At 41.2% G+C, this 13,125-nt stretch overlaps 1 protein-coding gene across 7 annotated transcripts in view; it reads right to left on the bottom strand.

Moving 5' to 3' along the window:
* Positions 1-13,125, bottom strand: part of trps1 (trichorhinophalangeal syndrome I) — a 267,639-nt gene that overhangs the window by 247,886 nt on the left and 6,628 nt on the right. For all 7 annotated transcript variants that reach the window (XM_070890764.1, XM_070890755.1, XM_070890737.1 and 4 more), the window contains exons 3-4: positions 10,274-11,448; positions 8,999-9,653 (exon numbers count right to left, since the gene is read on the bottom strand). In XM_070890764.1, the coding sequence (XP_070746865.1) occupies positions 8,999-9,653; positions 10,274-11,448 (1,830 nt within the window). The remainder of the gene's footprint in view (positions 1-8,998; positions 9,654-10,273; positions 11,449-13,125) is intronic.

The following is a 13,125-nucleotide window of genomic DNA, read 5'->3' as shown; positions in this document are numbered from 1 at the left end:
CGGAAGTGGCCAAGCAAGGCATTCAGTTGTATCAAACTGTTAGAACGGAAAAGAACTTCAGTGGTTCAAGGCGGCGGCTCACTGCCACCTTCTCAAGGGCAATAAATGGCAGCCTTGCCAGCAATACCCACATACCAAAGAATGATAAAAAAGTACACATTTTACATTGGTGCAAACCAACTTCAGCTTTGCGTCATGTGCTATGTAGTATCAGGAGAACATAAAGTCACTCAAATCAAACTTAGGCAAGGAATGCAAGACCACCTGTTGGAGTCACTTGCAAGACTTTGCTGTGCAGAAATTGCAATAATACTGCCGCAATGCAAAGTTTCAGGTTGGCACTGGCAGCAGTACAACAACAAATGTTACAATGCAAAGTTTGAAAAATTCCCAGGTGGACCATTGGAAAAGTTTCAAACTTAATTTTCATTTTTTTTAAACCTTAGCAAACAGCCCAAGTGTTTGATCAGTTCTGAATGTACATTAAAATGTAACCCTTTTTGAGATATTTTCTGAGACCTACTCAGTTTCTATAGGCTTAAGAGGGTCACAAAGCCACGGGGGTTAATTCAAAGCTGCCACTCGTGCATTGCTGTGATCAAGTACTAACCTCAAACTATTACATATATAACGACACCTTAAGAACAGTAATTAAAATGAATAGCGCCTTTCACGACCTCAGGTAATCATAATTGCTTCACAACCAATAAATTAGTTTTGCAATGTGGTCACTGTTGCAAAGTAGGGAAACATGGCAGTCCATTTGTAATGTCCCACAAACAGCAATATGATAAACGGCCAGATGATCTGTTTTTTTTGGTGATACCTATTGGTTAAAAGGTTTTCTCCTCTTCCAATAGTGCCATGGGATCTTTTATGTCTACCTAAAAGGGCAGACGGGACCTTAGTTTAATATCTCATCAGAAAGACAGCACCTCTGACAGAGTAGCACATCCTCAATACTGCAAAGGAGTATCAGGCTAGAATATGTGCTCAATCTTGGACTGGGGCTTGAACCCATGATGTTCTGGCTCAGAATTGAGAGTGCTACTACTGAACCAAGGCTGACACCTTGGCTGAAATAGAAAAGGACTTCATCCCTATACAAACTTTTCAAAAAAAAAGTATTGGCACTTCAGGTGTCACATGTGGGTGGGTCTGTATTAAAAATTCAGTCACGAATTATATATGGAGGTCTGGTTAAAATTAATTACATGTCTGTTGGAATCTGAACCTAAAATCTGCAATTTTACCCATTCCTTTGAACACTGCACAGTAAAATTCTCTACATCCTTTTGAAAGCTAACCAAAAGACATTTTGTGACTTTTAACTGAGGGCTTCATGGTCCTGAACACAACAGAAATGCAAATGTATTTAGCCAACATGAAAAATGTTAATTAATTGGATTAAAATGTTGCATGTGTGTGTGTGTGTGTGTGTGTGTGTGTGTGTGTGTGTGTGTGTGTGTGTGTGTGGTTATATATACATACACACACATATATATTACTTAAAATCAGTAAATCATAATGTCAAGTGTATCTGGACTGAGATCTTCTACTCAAAAATGAACCTATTATAACTTTGCATTTAATATTCTGTAAACGAGGTATAATCAAGCTTAATGCAAAGACATTAAAACCTTCAAACAGAAGTTCCAGTGGAATCACAAAGCCAAAAGAAACAATGTTACATATTGATGTTTCATGAATCAATTCCAATTGGGTCAACCATTCTGAATGTATGAAAAACTTTATCAGACCACTCTTAAAACACTGACTTTGGGCTCCAGGAATTCTTGCTCCCTCGCATTTCATCTGAAAATAATATCAGGAGTCGGCAAAGCGTTATGTAAACTTTCCTCGCCTTACATAAGAAACCATAAGAGGCACCATGGTGACAAACAGCATGGATAGATGATGCAATCTTTGCTGGTCAAGACATCATTACAGTTATTTACCATTCTCTGCAGATTAGTCCCCAAAAAGGGAAGCAAGCCAAACAGTTAACACTTCTCTTATTCTTACAATCGCACAAAACAGAAGAATGAAGTCATCACATACTGACTTTTGGGGAAAAATATAAATAAGAGATGTCTGTGGCAATAGAGCACAGTGTGCCTATTTTTATTTCCCCCTTAAAAAGGATACACAAAGTGATTCCCCTATTAGCAGTGCAAAGTATGGAACTTAAGCTAAAGAGAACAGGAAGGTCCCAGGTTTGATCCTCTACATATGCTATGAGCATTAGGGTTTGCTAAAATGGATCTCCACCCCTCAAGAGGAGAAAATTAGCAGAATTCCCACTCCAAATGCCTACCTAGAAAGCCCTGCTATAAAATGCACTGTGTGGTGCATGAGGTTAGCCAGGTATCCCCTAACTAACTATCCCCTAAGTTAAATAGGGACTGCCAACAATGAAGGAACAGCAGTATGTGTCTAAGTCAGGACGGTCACTGTTCTCTCATGCAATGTTCACAATAGTAAAACCAGTCTAAAAATAATTTATTTCTAACTGAAAGTGATCATTAACACAGCAGTGTGTTAACACAGGATAGTTTTTTTAAAACAAGTTCTTGTTTATGCAATGTCTTGTAGCAACATTTAACTGCAGATAAAATTTAAAAAACACGCTTTACGTATCTATTCACTCGCAATTAATTTTGCACAGCATTTGCATTTTCTAGTAAGGTTATGAATTCAAGCACCAATCAGGATTAAGCTGACACTCCAGCGCCAAACTGAGAGATTGCAGTATTGTTGGAGTTGCCATCTTTTAGACAAGATGTGAAACCAAGGCTCTGTTGCCTGTTCAGGTGATTGCAAAAGATCCCATAAAATTATTAAATGAGCAATATATTCACATGGTGTCCTACCAAGATTCTTCCCTTAACTAACACCACTAAAAACAGATTAACTGGTCATTCATCTCATTCGCTGTTTGTAGGACCTTGCTATGTATAAAATGTTTTTTTTTTTTAATTTGTACTCAAGATGTGTACAATACTGGTAAGGCCGCATTTAGTGCCTATCCCTAGTTGCTCTGATAAGGTAGTGATGGGCCTTTTCCTTCAACCAACGCAGGTGCACTGATGATAATCCCCAGTTGGTGTTAAATAGGGACTGCCAACAATGAAGGAACAGCAGTATGTGTCCAAGTCAGGACGGTGCTTGACTTGAAGGGGACCTTGGAGGTGATGTTGTTCCTACAATGTCACTGCTCGTCATTCTTGGTGGCAGAATTCATGGAGCTGGGAGTTGCTGTTGAAGTGACATGGGTGAGTTGCTGCAGTGCATCCTGTAAATCGTACATGCTGCAGCCACAGTGCACCAGTGGTGGATACTGAGTTCAAAGGCAAGGGCACCGATCAAGCGGACTGCTCTGTCCTGGAGGGTGTCGAGCTTCTCAAATGTTATTGCAGCTGCACCCATCCAGGCAAGTGATGAGTATTCCATCACATTCCTTACTTGCGCCTTGTGGATGGAGGAGAGGCATTGAGGGATCAGAAGATGAGCCACTCTTCAGAGTATCCAGCCTCTGCCCTTGTAACCAGTGTGTTGATATGGCTTGTCCAGCTAAGCTTCTGGCCAATGATGATCCCCAGTTTATTGATAGGCCGGATTCTCAGTGATGGCAGTGCTATTGAAGGTCAAAGGAAGGTGATTGTGTCTTTTCATGTTGTGAACGGTAATTGCCTGCTATTTACGTGGCATGAACGATATCGGTCACTTGTTAGACTAAGCATGGAAGTTGCCCAGGTCCTGATGTATGCTGGTATGGGCTGTTCTATTAGTGGAGAAGTTGTGAAGGGAGCTGAACGCTTCAGAATCGTCAGAAAATGGTCCCACTTCTGACCTTATGAGAGAAGGTATTTGATGAAGACAGTTGAGCCAAGGGTGCTGTCCTGAGGAACTGGGATTATGATGATTACCACTAACAACCACAACCATCATGCTGTGCATCAAGCTTGACTCTGGCCACTGGAGCACTTTACCACTGACCTCAATTTTGCTAGGCCTCTTTGGTGCCATACTCAGTTGCATGCTCTCTTTATGCTGTAGGAAGCTACTCTCATTTCTCCCCTGGCATTCAAGGCTGTGAGGAGGTCAGGAACCTCAAAGCATTAACATTGAATACACTTCAAAAAGTAATTTAGATGTGAGGCGCATTGGGACATCCTGAGCAACTGATAAGGCGCTATAAAAAATGCAAGTTCTTTTACAGCAACACTCAAATAGGATGCAGGATGGACACTGTCTCTGTTCTCTCAATTGGTATCGAGCAAAACGTTAAAGCAAAATCTTAATGGTATCGAGCAAAACGTTAAAGCAAAATCTTAAACTAAAGTGCTATTACAATAAACTGGCTTATTTTGGCATTGTTCATGGGTAGTGTGAAGTTCCACTGTGATGCCTGGAGTGGTCTGGTTCTAATATGGGAACAGAACATAGCCAAGAGAAAGGAGAGAGGGGGGGGGGGGGGGGGAAGGGACAGTATTTTATGCTTTTTCATCTCTTCTCTGAATTAAAAAAACATGAATGGAGGAATATTTGAAAATCCAATTTGTATCCAACAAGCTAGTTACTGACAAACCAATGAACATCCTCTCAAATAATCCAAGGAATCTCATCACTAAGCCTTGCTTTTCAAATGAAAATTATAATTTTTGCCTTTTCTCCCTAATTTTAATACATTTCTTAAAACAGCAAATGGCAAAGAAATTTGCCTGTAGGAGATACTGAGCACAAGAGTGGGAGAAAACAGAATTAGCGTCTAGTTGGTATAACCATTTTTCCACAATGCTTCAGCAATCTGGCCATTTTAACTATGCACGTCATACTGCTGGGCTCAGTATCATTCCAAATAGCCCCTTAATTCACATGCCATTTTAACAAAAATATCCAAGAAAATTAAAAGTAAAGAAAATACTTGCTATATTCAAGAATAGAAATCTTTGCAAACCTTTGAGTCGTTATACATAATACTGTTAGTTGAGGATCCCTCTTTCAAGTATTTACACTTCTAACATTATTTCCCAAATGTTCCACAACATTATAGGCACACAACAATTTCACAAGGTGATCCATGTCTAGGAGGAAAATTACAACTATCAACAAATTTCTTGCTGAAATCCACTAAAAGCCAGTCCAATATTTCTGAAATCATAAAGGAATAGTTACCAGTCCAGATACAAGCAACATTAAATAAATACAAGTCACCGTTGAAAATGTCTACCAAAATGAATCACATCTCAATTTCTACATATTTGTCATTTGTCATTTCAGAGAATTTTGAACCTGAAACCTGAGCAACAGCAATCAATTTTTGGACTTTATGCTGTTGGGTTAAAAATGGCTTCACATGGTATAGTGCTATAGTCTTCATCAACAAGTGTTCCTGAATTTAAAGTGAGAATGGATACAGAAGGATTGTAAATGTGGCAGAGCGATGGAGATAGGGAATCATGGAAAAATAGCTAAAGAAATGTCAAGATGCAGACATTGCAGAATCGACAGGAAAAAAGGGGGTTACTGAGAGTTGAGGTTAAACACGGGTCACAGGAAAGAAAAAGCAATCACAGATAGGAGAAGGTAACGTAATGGTTTTCACTAATAAGGAGGGGAGAATAACGTAATGCTTTTTACTGATAAGAGGGAAATAGGTTTTACTGATAAAGAAGAAGAATTTAATGAGGCTATAAACAAGCTGACCTCGGGGCCAGCTCTAATTAGGAGACCTCCTCGCCTGCCATTGAACATACTCGGGGGGGGGGGGGGTGGGTAGGAAGAAAGGGAGTGGACAGACCAAGTGCTAATCAAATGTGTTATGTTTTGAAAATGTATAACTGCTGTGCTTTTCACGCTGTAAAGGGGCTTGTCCAGAGTAAGATAAACAGGCTCTGATTGAGAGTGTTTCTTTGTCTTGACAAGTCCCGGCCGGAGAATCTTCAATAAAGATCTTTTACAGAAAAGGCAAGGTGTTCGCGTCAGTGTATTCGCTGAAACAGATTGAGGGAAAAAGAATCCGTATTAACAAAAGATCCTACACCTCTTTCTGTGGCACACACCTTCACCACTTTTATTGGAGACAATACCAAATAGGAATCCATAAGTCAGATGACTGAACAGTCAGCCCAACGAGAAAAAATGAAAGCACATCATAAATTCTAGCATCATACAAACGAGCATGGTTTAAATTATTTGTATTATGTTTAATATTTTTATTTCATGGTAGAATTCATGAATGATTTAATGTGGAAAACCAGAGTAAAGCATCTCGTAACACAGCTACTTCATCTGACATAATTTCATGAGGAAAATTATTATATCCATAGTTTTGAGACCTCACAACTATTACCATCGGAACATATTGAATACCTCACTCTATAATAGTTATTTGCATAAGGCAATCCAGCTGCATACCATGAGCAATAAAGTTGCAAGTGAGTTATAGCAATCAAGAGTAGAAATAAAGAAATCCAAGCAGAGGTGATCATATTTTGTTTCATCATATATGAAAATTACTATATCCAAATAACTGCAGTGAAAATGAAAATCTACTTTAGTTTATCACTTAATGGTCTACATCACATCATGCATTTCATAATGAGTTGAACAATATACCAATTTAATAAAAAGTTTTTTTTCCACTTACATTAAATATCCTCAATAAATCCTTGTACATTTAAGTCATCCTCGGAGGGCATAAGGTACAATATTGTCCCTGTTGAGGTCAATGATTTCTACCCTATTAGTAATGAGGTATATTTAATTACATTGGTACAGCAGGAGCATCAAGCCTCGGCTCCTCCTCTTCGTCCAGCTTCCAATGCTTTCAAAATCTTAGCTTCACCTGATGTTTCACATTCACATCGTAAGTCACCTAAGTTACTATAACATGCTATTTATAACAGCTTGTGTTTTAACGTTACAAAATTTAGAGAATAATCACTATAGCAATTATCAGCTTACTTTTCTAATTGCAATCAAATAAGTCATACCGTCATCATAAGAACTTAAGAATTAGGAGCAAGAGTAGGCCATATGTCCCCTCGAGTCTGTTCCACCATTCAAGAAGATCATAGCTGATTTTCGACCTCAACTCCACTTTCTTGCCCAATCCGCATATCCTTTGATTCTCCCAGAGTCCAAAACTCTTATCTATCTCAGCCTTGAATATACTCAACAATTCAGCATCCACAGCCCTTTGGGGTAGAGAATTCCAAAGATTCACAACCCTCAGAGAAAGAATTCCTCCTCATCTCCGTCTTAAATGGCTGACCCTTTATCCTGAGACTATGCCCCCTAGTCCTAGACTCTCCAGCCAAGGGAAACAGCCTCTCAGCATCTATCCCCTTCAGAACCTTATATGTTTCAATGAGATAAGCTCTCATTATTCAAAAATCCAGAGTATAGGCCCAATGTACTCAATCTCTCCTTATAGGACAACCCCCTCATCCCAGGAATCAATCTAATGAACCTTCGTTCAAATACTTCTGAGGCAATTTTATCCTTCCTCAGATAAAGAGACCAAAACTGTGTACAGTACTCCAGGTGTGATCTCACCAAAGCCCTGTACAATTGTAGCAAGACTTCCTTACTCTTGTACTCCAAATCCCTTGCAATAAAGGCCAGCATGTCATTTGTCTTCCCAATTGCTTGCTGTACCTGCATGCAATCTGTATCTCTTGTACTAATCTCTCTGAACACCAACACTTAATAGTTTCTCACCATTTTAAAAATATATCGTTTTTATATTCTTCCCACCAAAGTGAATAACCTTACATTTCCCCATATTATACTCCATCTGCCACCTCATTGCCCACTCACTTAACATGTTTATATCCCTTTGCAGGCTTATATCCTCTTCACAGCTTGCACTTCCATCTAGCTTTGCATCATCAGCAAACTTGGATACATTGCACTTGGTTCCTTCATCCAAGTTGTTAATATAGATTAGAAATAGCTGAGGCCCAAGCACTGATCCTTGCGGCACCCCACCAGTTACAGCCCGCCAACCTGAAAATTACCAGTTTATCCCTACTTGCTGTTTTCTGTCTGTTCAGCAATCCTCTATCCATGCAAGTATATTACCCCCAATCCCATGAGCCCTTACCTTGCAATAACAAACTTTTATGTAGTACCTTATCAAGTGCCTTTTGAAAATCCAAATATATTACAGCCACTGATTCCCCTTTATCTAACTGGTTAGTTACATCCTCAAAAAAGCTAATAAATTTTTCAAACACCATTTCCCTTTCATAAAACCATGCTGACTCTGCTTAATCATATTATGTTTCTCTAAGTTCCCTGTTACCACTTCCTTAATACTGGATTGCAGCATTTTCCCCAACAACTGATTTGAAGCTAACTGGCCTGTAATTCCCCGTTTTCTCTCTCCTTCCTTCCTTGAATTTGATTAGCATTAAAATTGTGACAAGTATTGCGACATCATGCCTTTGGGTTATGTCATGCCCTTTTAAAAACAGCAATGACGTGTCCCTTAATTTTACAAGGTACATTGTATTCCTTCCCCATGCCAGTTAATTAAAGTGTGATTTCAGTGGAAAGAATAATTCAGGAGGAGGTGTACAGCAAGAGCAAGTGAGATCTTACGATGGGCACCATGAATTATTGGATGCTCCAACCTGCTCAGATCAGCGCTTAATTCTTGGCCAGTTATGCTACTGAACCATCAAGAGCCAGGAGGCTCCCAGGTTCAGTCCTTGGTCCTTATTGAAGGGGTTCTACAATGACCTTCTCTGCTCCTGGATTACAGAGAGATTGAGCTATGCTTCCGACTCCAGACTGCTATCCAATCTGGCACTCGGTTTCCTGACAGTGTGGCAAGGGGGTCTGATGAATTAGAGCGAATAATTGATTTCCCTTTGTGGAAATGTAATTTTTTTAAGCATTTCCACATTTCAAAAGATGCACGAATATCCATTGTGTGTGTGTAGGTAACGAACAACAGCTTGAGAGTAACTGAAGCCAGCCTTACCCGCAATAGGTTTTGCGACTCCTCCCTCGCCTTGTTGAGTTCGGTGCTTGTTGGGTACTGTGGGGTGAGAGCTCGGGGCTTGTCCCGGTCTCCTCCCCCTCCTCCTCCCGAGAGCTGCTGCACCCCAGCTGGGAAGCCCTTGGCGTCAGCGGTCTGCAGCCCATAGACTGGACGCGCCACGTCCGCTTCCTCGGCGGCCCTTCGGTTGCTCTTGTGGCTTTCCTGACTGCTGCTGCCCCCGGGGGAGGCACTGAGTAAGGCGAGGGCGGCCTGGCCCGGGTAGGAGCTCCCCTTGTGCAGCTCCCCCGGCGCAGCGCTCTCCTTGACGCTCCAGCCCGTCTTCCTCGTGTCCTCCTTGGAGGTGTCGGCCCAACCTCGCCCCTCCTTCTCCTCGGCAGCAGCCAGCGGCGGAGGCTGGCAGTTGCTGCCGCTCTCAGACGGGGTGGGGGTGCGGTGCCGCATCTCCTGCTCGCCGCTCAGGGAGTTGTGGCTGCTGGTGCTGGGTGTTGGTGGTGACTCCCCGCCGCTGGTGCCGCTGCTGCTGCTCGCCGGCTCCGGGACTACGCAATGGGCTGTGTTGAAATGCTCCAGTAATGCCTGAGTGTCCGGAGCGGTCCACTTGCACTGACGGCACTTGTAGCAATTATGAGCCCTCCTAAGACACACAAAGGATAACTCGGAGGTTAAATTAAAAGCAACATTTCTTAATACAAATCGTGCAATGCATTTTCTTAAGTGCTCTGCAGTTGAGAAACTGTTAAAGTTAGATAAGGTGTGCATTTTATATATATATATATGCACTTCGGGCAGTTTCCGCCAAACGAACAGGTAGCATCCAATATTGGCAAGAGCAGGTCATTATTATTCTACCCATTACAGTGGAACATGGATTTACGCCAGTCAGCCAACGTGCACATTTTGTATACCAAAACAGTAACATATCAAGAGTTGCGTTAGTGACATGTTTTCAAAACTCACGAAACTATCTTAATGAACTGTAGCTAGTTGCAATAAGCTGATGACAGAGAAACTATAGGCCATCTCAAAAACAATCAAGTTTACTGCCTGTGGTTCGATGTCGAATAAAAATATTTAAACTTTCCGTGTTTTTGTTACCTGTTCTTGCAAGTACTACTTTCTAAGCCCCCCCCCCCCCCCCCCTCACACACACACACACACACCACCTCTCTCTCTCCCCCTCCCCTGTCATATTTTAGGTTCAATGCATAAGACAAATCATCAGATGGGGTGGATTTAAAGTTTCTGGTCTGTTACCTGTAATGCCGGAAAATATCTTCCTCCACTTGAGTAACAAAGTCGCATTTGGTGCAACAGTGCTCTTCAGCCTCTTCACTGGTCACTTGTCCATCACTTCCCTGTTGGCCATCTTCAGTCTTGCTCGGGGTGTGGGTGTTGTGCATGGTCTCGTAATGCTGCAGAAGCACATCTACATCCTGAACGGTGAAAGAGCACTGGTCGCACTGATGCTTAACCCTGGCACTCCCTCCCACCCCGTGGGACGTGTGTAAGAGCAGCAGGGTGCAGTGGGAGCAATTACTTTTCCTGCAAGCGAATGGATAGGTGATGTCCCCCAGGTGCTTCTCGGGGCCGCACAGCCCCCCGGGGCAGTACTGGCAGTGTTTAATGGTACATTTGTGAACGTTGTGGATGTAATGGTAATGGCGGAGCAGGGGTCCCACTGCGATCACGTCGGGTCCATGACTGGTGGAGTACCTGAATTTGCACAACTGGCAGTTGTAGCTGGTGACCATGCTCTCGTCTGTTGACTTAGTGGCGTCTTTCTTTTTGGTCGAACTTGTGCCTTTCTCTGCTTTAACCGAGAATTCCCCGTCGGATTTATTAGCCACAAGAAGCTGACGCTCTTTCGAAGAGTCGCTCTGGTTAAGTGCGGGTTCCTGTTTGGCTATTTTGTCCGGGAAATCTCTATTAAAGTAGCTAGTGCGCTGATTCTCCCCATGCTGTTTGTTATAATGATCCGTGAGCTTTAAGGTGTCGGAGGACTCACAGCTGAAACTGCAAAACCTACACCAGAAGTAACAGGAAGCGTCCATGCCATTCTGTTTGGAGGTGTCCATGGATTTGATGGGGACAGAGTAGCCGATGGGGGTGTCATCTGCTGCCTTGATGGTAGATTTGTCTTGCCATTTTCCCGCATCTACTGGGTCTGATGGGCGAGGTAAGTGGCGCTCTGTCGCAGGGGGGCCTTTGCTGGCATTTTTCTCCGATTTATTGGCATCCTTCCCAGACTCCAGAGCAGAAGGCACACTTTTCATTTTATTGGGATGCGCTGACACGAAGTGCTGTTCCAGTTCAGTCGAAGAACTGCCCATGTAGGTAAAATTGCAGAATTTGCACCGGAAATACTTGGTATTGCCTTGGCAGTCAGGTGTTTTGCGTCCTATGCCAATGAACATTCCTCCCAGAGTAACCTAAAAAAATGTAAAGAAAAGACAAATGTGTTTTCCATTTCAGCTTGTGAAGTAAGCAACAGTATGACAGTTTCCCAGAAGGTACCATTTTCCATTTTTTTTTAAGGATATTGCATGAAGCCAAAACAGTTTTAATCTCTGTGACAGGTTGTAATTTTGTAATAGTTTCAGCACACTGTCGCGATAAAGGTCCATTAGTTTATGGAGTTTACTTACCCAAGTTATCAATTATGTCTATTATTTAGTTATTTCAATACATCAAAATGGCCAGTGATTTTTCCTGTTACTTTGAGGATTGGTTCACCATTGTTGATATGGAATCAAAAATAGAAGTGTGGTAATAGTTTTACAGCTTGAGTAGGAAGTGGGGAGCGAAATGGCAGTAAACAGATTCTTTTTTAGTCCAAGTGTCTTCATTTTTACATTAACCCTTTCAATGCCACTAGAAACACCAGTTTTCAACCGTACTTTGGCTAGTTCAGAAAAAACTAATGTGAGGAGCCCCTGGGTATATAACAGAAGTGGCCAGAATGAATGTAACTACTTAGTCATAACAGGGAGGAAAATCATTGTGAAATGTGTCTCCAACTCAATTTCTGTAGGGAAACTTAGATATTTATTTTGTTACCCATTTCACAGTTTCTAAATATTCTATTTCTCGAAGGATTGATTTTTGTTGTTGTGTACATTTGATGTAAATGGTGAGATTTCATCAATAAGGCTTTTTTCCTGCGACTTCCTTATTTTAAACTGAACCCGCCATCTGAAATTTTCCGCAGGCAAAATAAATCTGCCTGTGATCACTGCTTCTATTCGAAGTTATTCCTGATTTCCAACATAAGTTAAAATAGATGGTCAACAATCCAAGTAAGCCTCTGAGCCTCCCTTTGGACTTAGGAAAATAATTGCAAGACTGGCTAAAAAGTGTCAATAAAACGGCACGAAAAGAAAATTAGTCCAGAACAAAAAATAATGTTTCGTTAATTTTTCGGTATTTTAGGTATTTTTCACTATTACAGCGTCCTGCCAGTTTCCACAAGTGGCGTACAATGGCGTAAAGTGTATAATGGCTGGTAAATTGTTCCGAAGAACTGTAATAGCCAAAATACACCAAAGATTCCGAAGGAAAAAATCCTCAACAAAAACAGATTTTCTCTTAACTGACAATTGTGCCCGTTGGACACAAGTATAAATTATCACGCTGAAAGATTAAATTCGGTTTCTTTTTAAAAGTGCCATCAGCAGCCTGTTTACATCAGTGAATCCTGATGTGAACATTCAAAAGGCAACTACAGACAAATTGATATTAAAAATGCATTAATTAAGTGGAGACAGCTTTTCATTAACAGTAATGGATTCAAATTGTGTTTATGTTGTCTGATCCGTTTATCAGCGACCTTCCTACCCAGTTTCCAAACAGTATAATCAGGAAATAAATTACTGCAATTAAAAATAAATGGCTTTTAAAATAAAATGATCAGAATATATACCAATTAGCAAAATTCAAATCGGTGGAAATATGCTTGTAGTTAATTGCAGATTTCAATATACACGAACCGTTCGGTTAAAACAAAAGTATTATTAGAGGGGGAGATTGTTCAGCTAGTGAACCAATGGTGTGAAATGAATAGGGAATCCAAACCAATCATATTATTGTTGGATTTTGTTATCGTGTGC

Source organism: Pristiophorus japonicus, chromosome 1, assembly GCF_044704955.1.
Source record: "Pristiophorus japonicus isolate sPriJap1 chromosome 1, sPriJap1.hap1, whole genome shotgun sequence".
Taxonomy (NCBI): domain Eukaryota; kingdom Metazoa; phylum Chordata; class Chondrichthyes; family Pristiophoridae; genus Pristiophorus; species Pristiophorus japonicus.
This window is presented reverse-complemented; position numbering and strand designations above follow the sequence as displayed.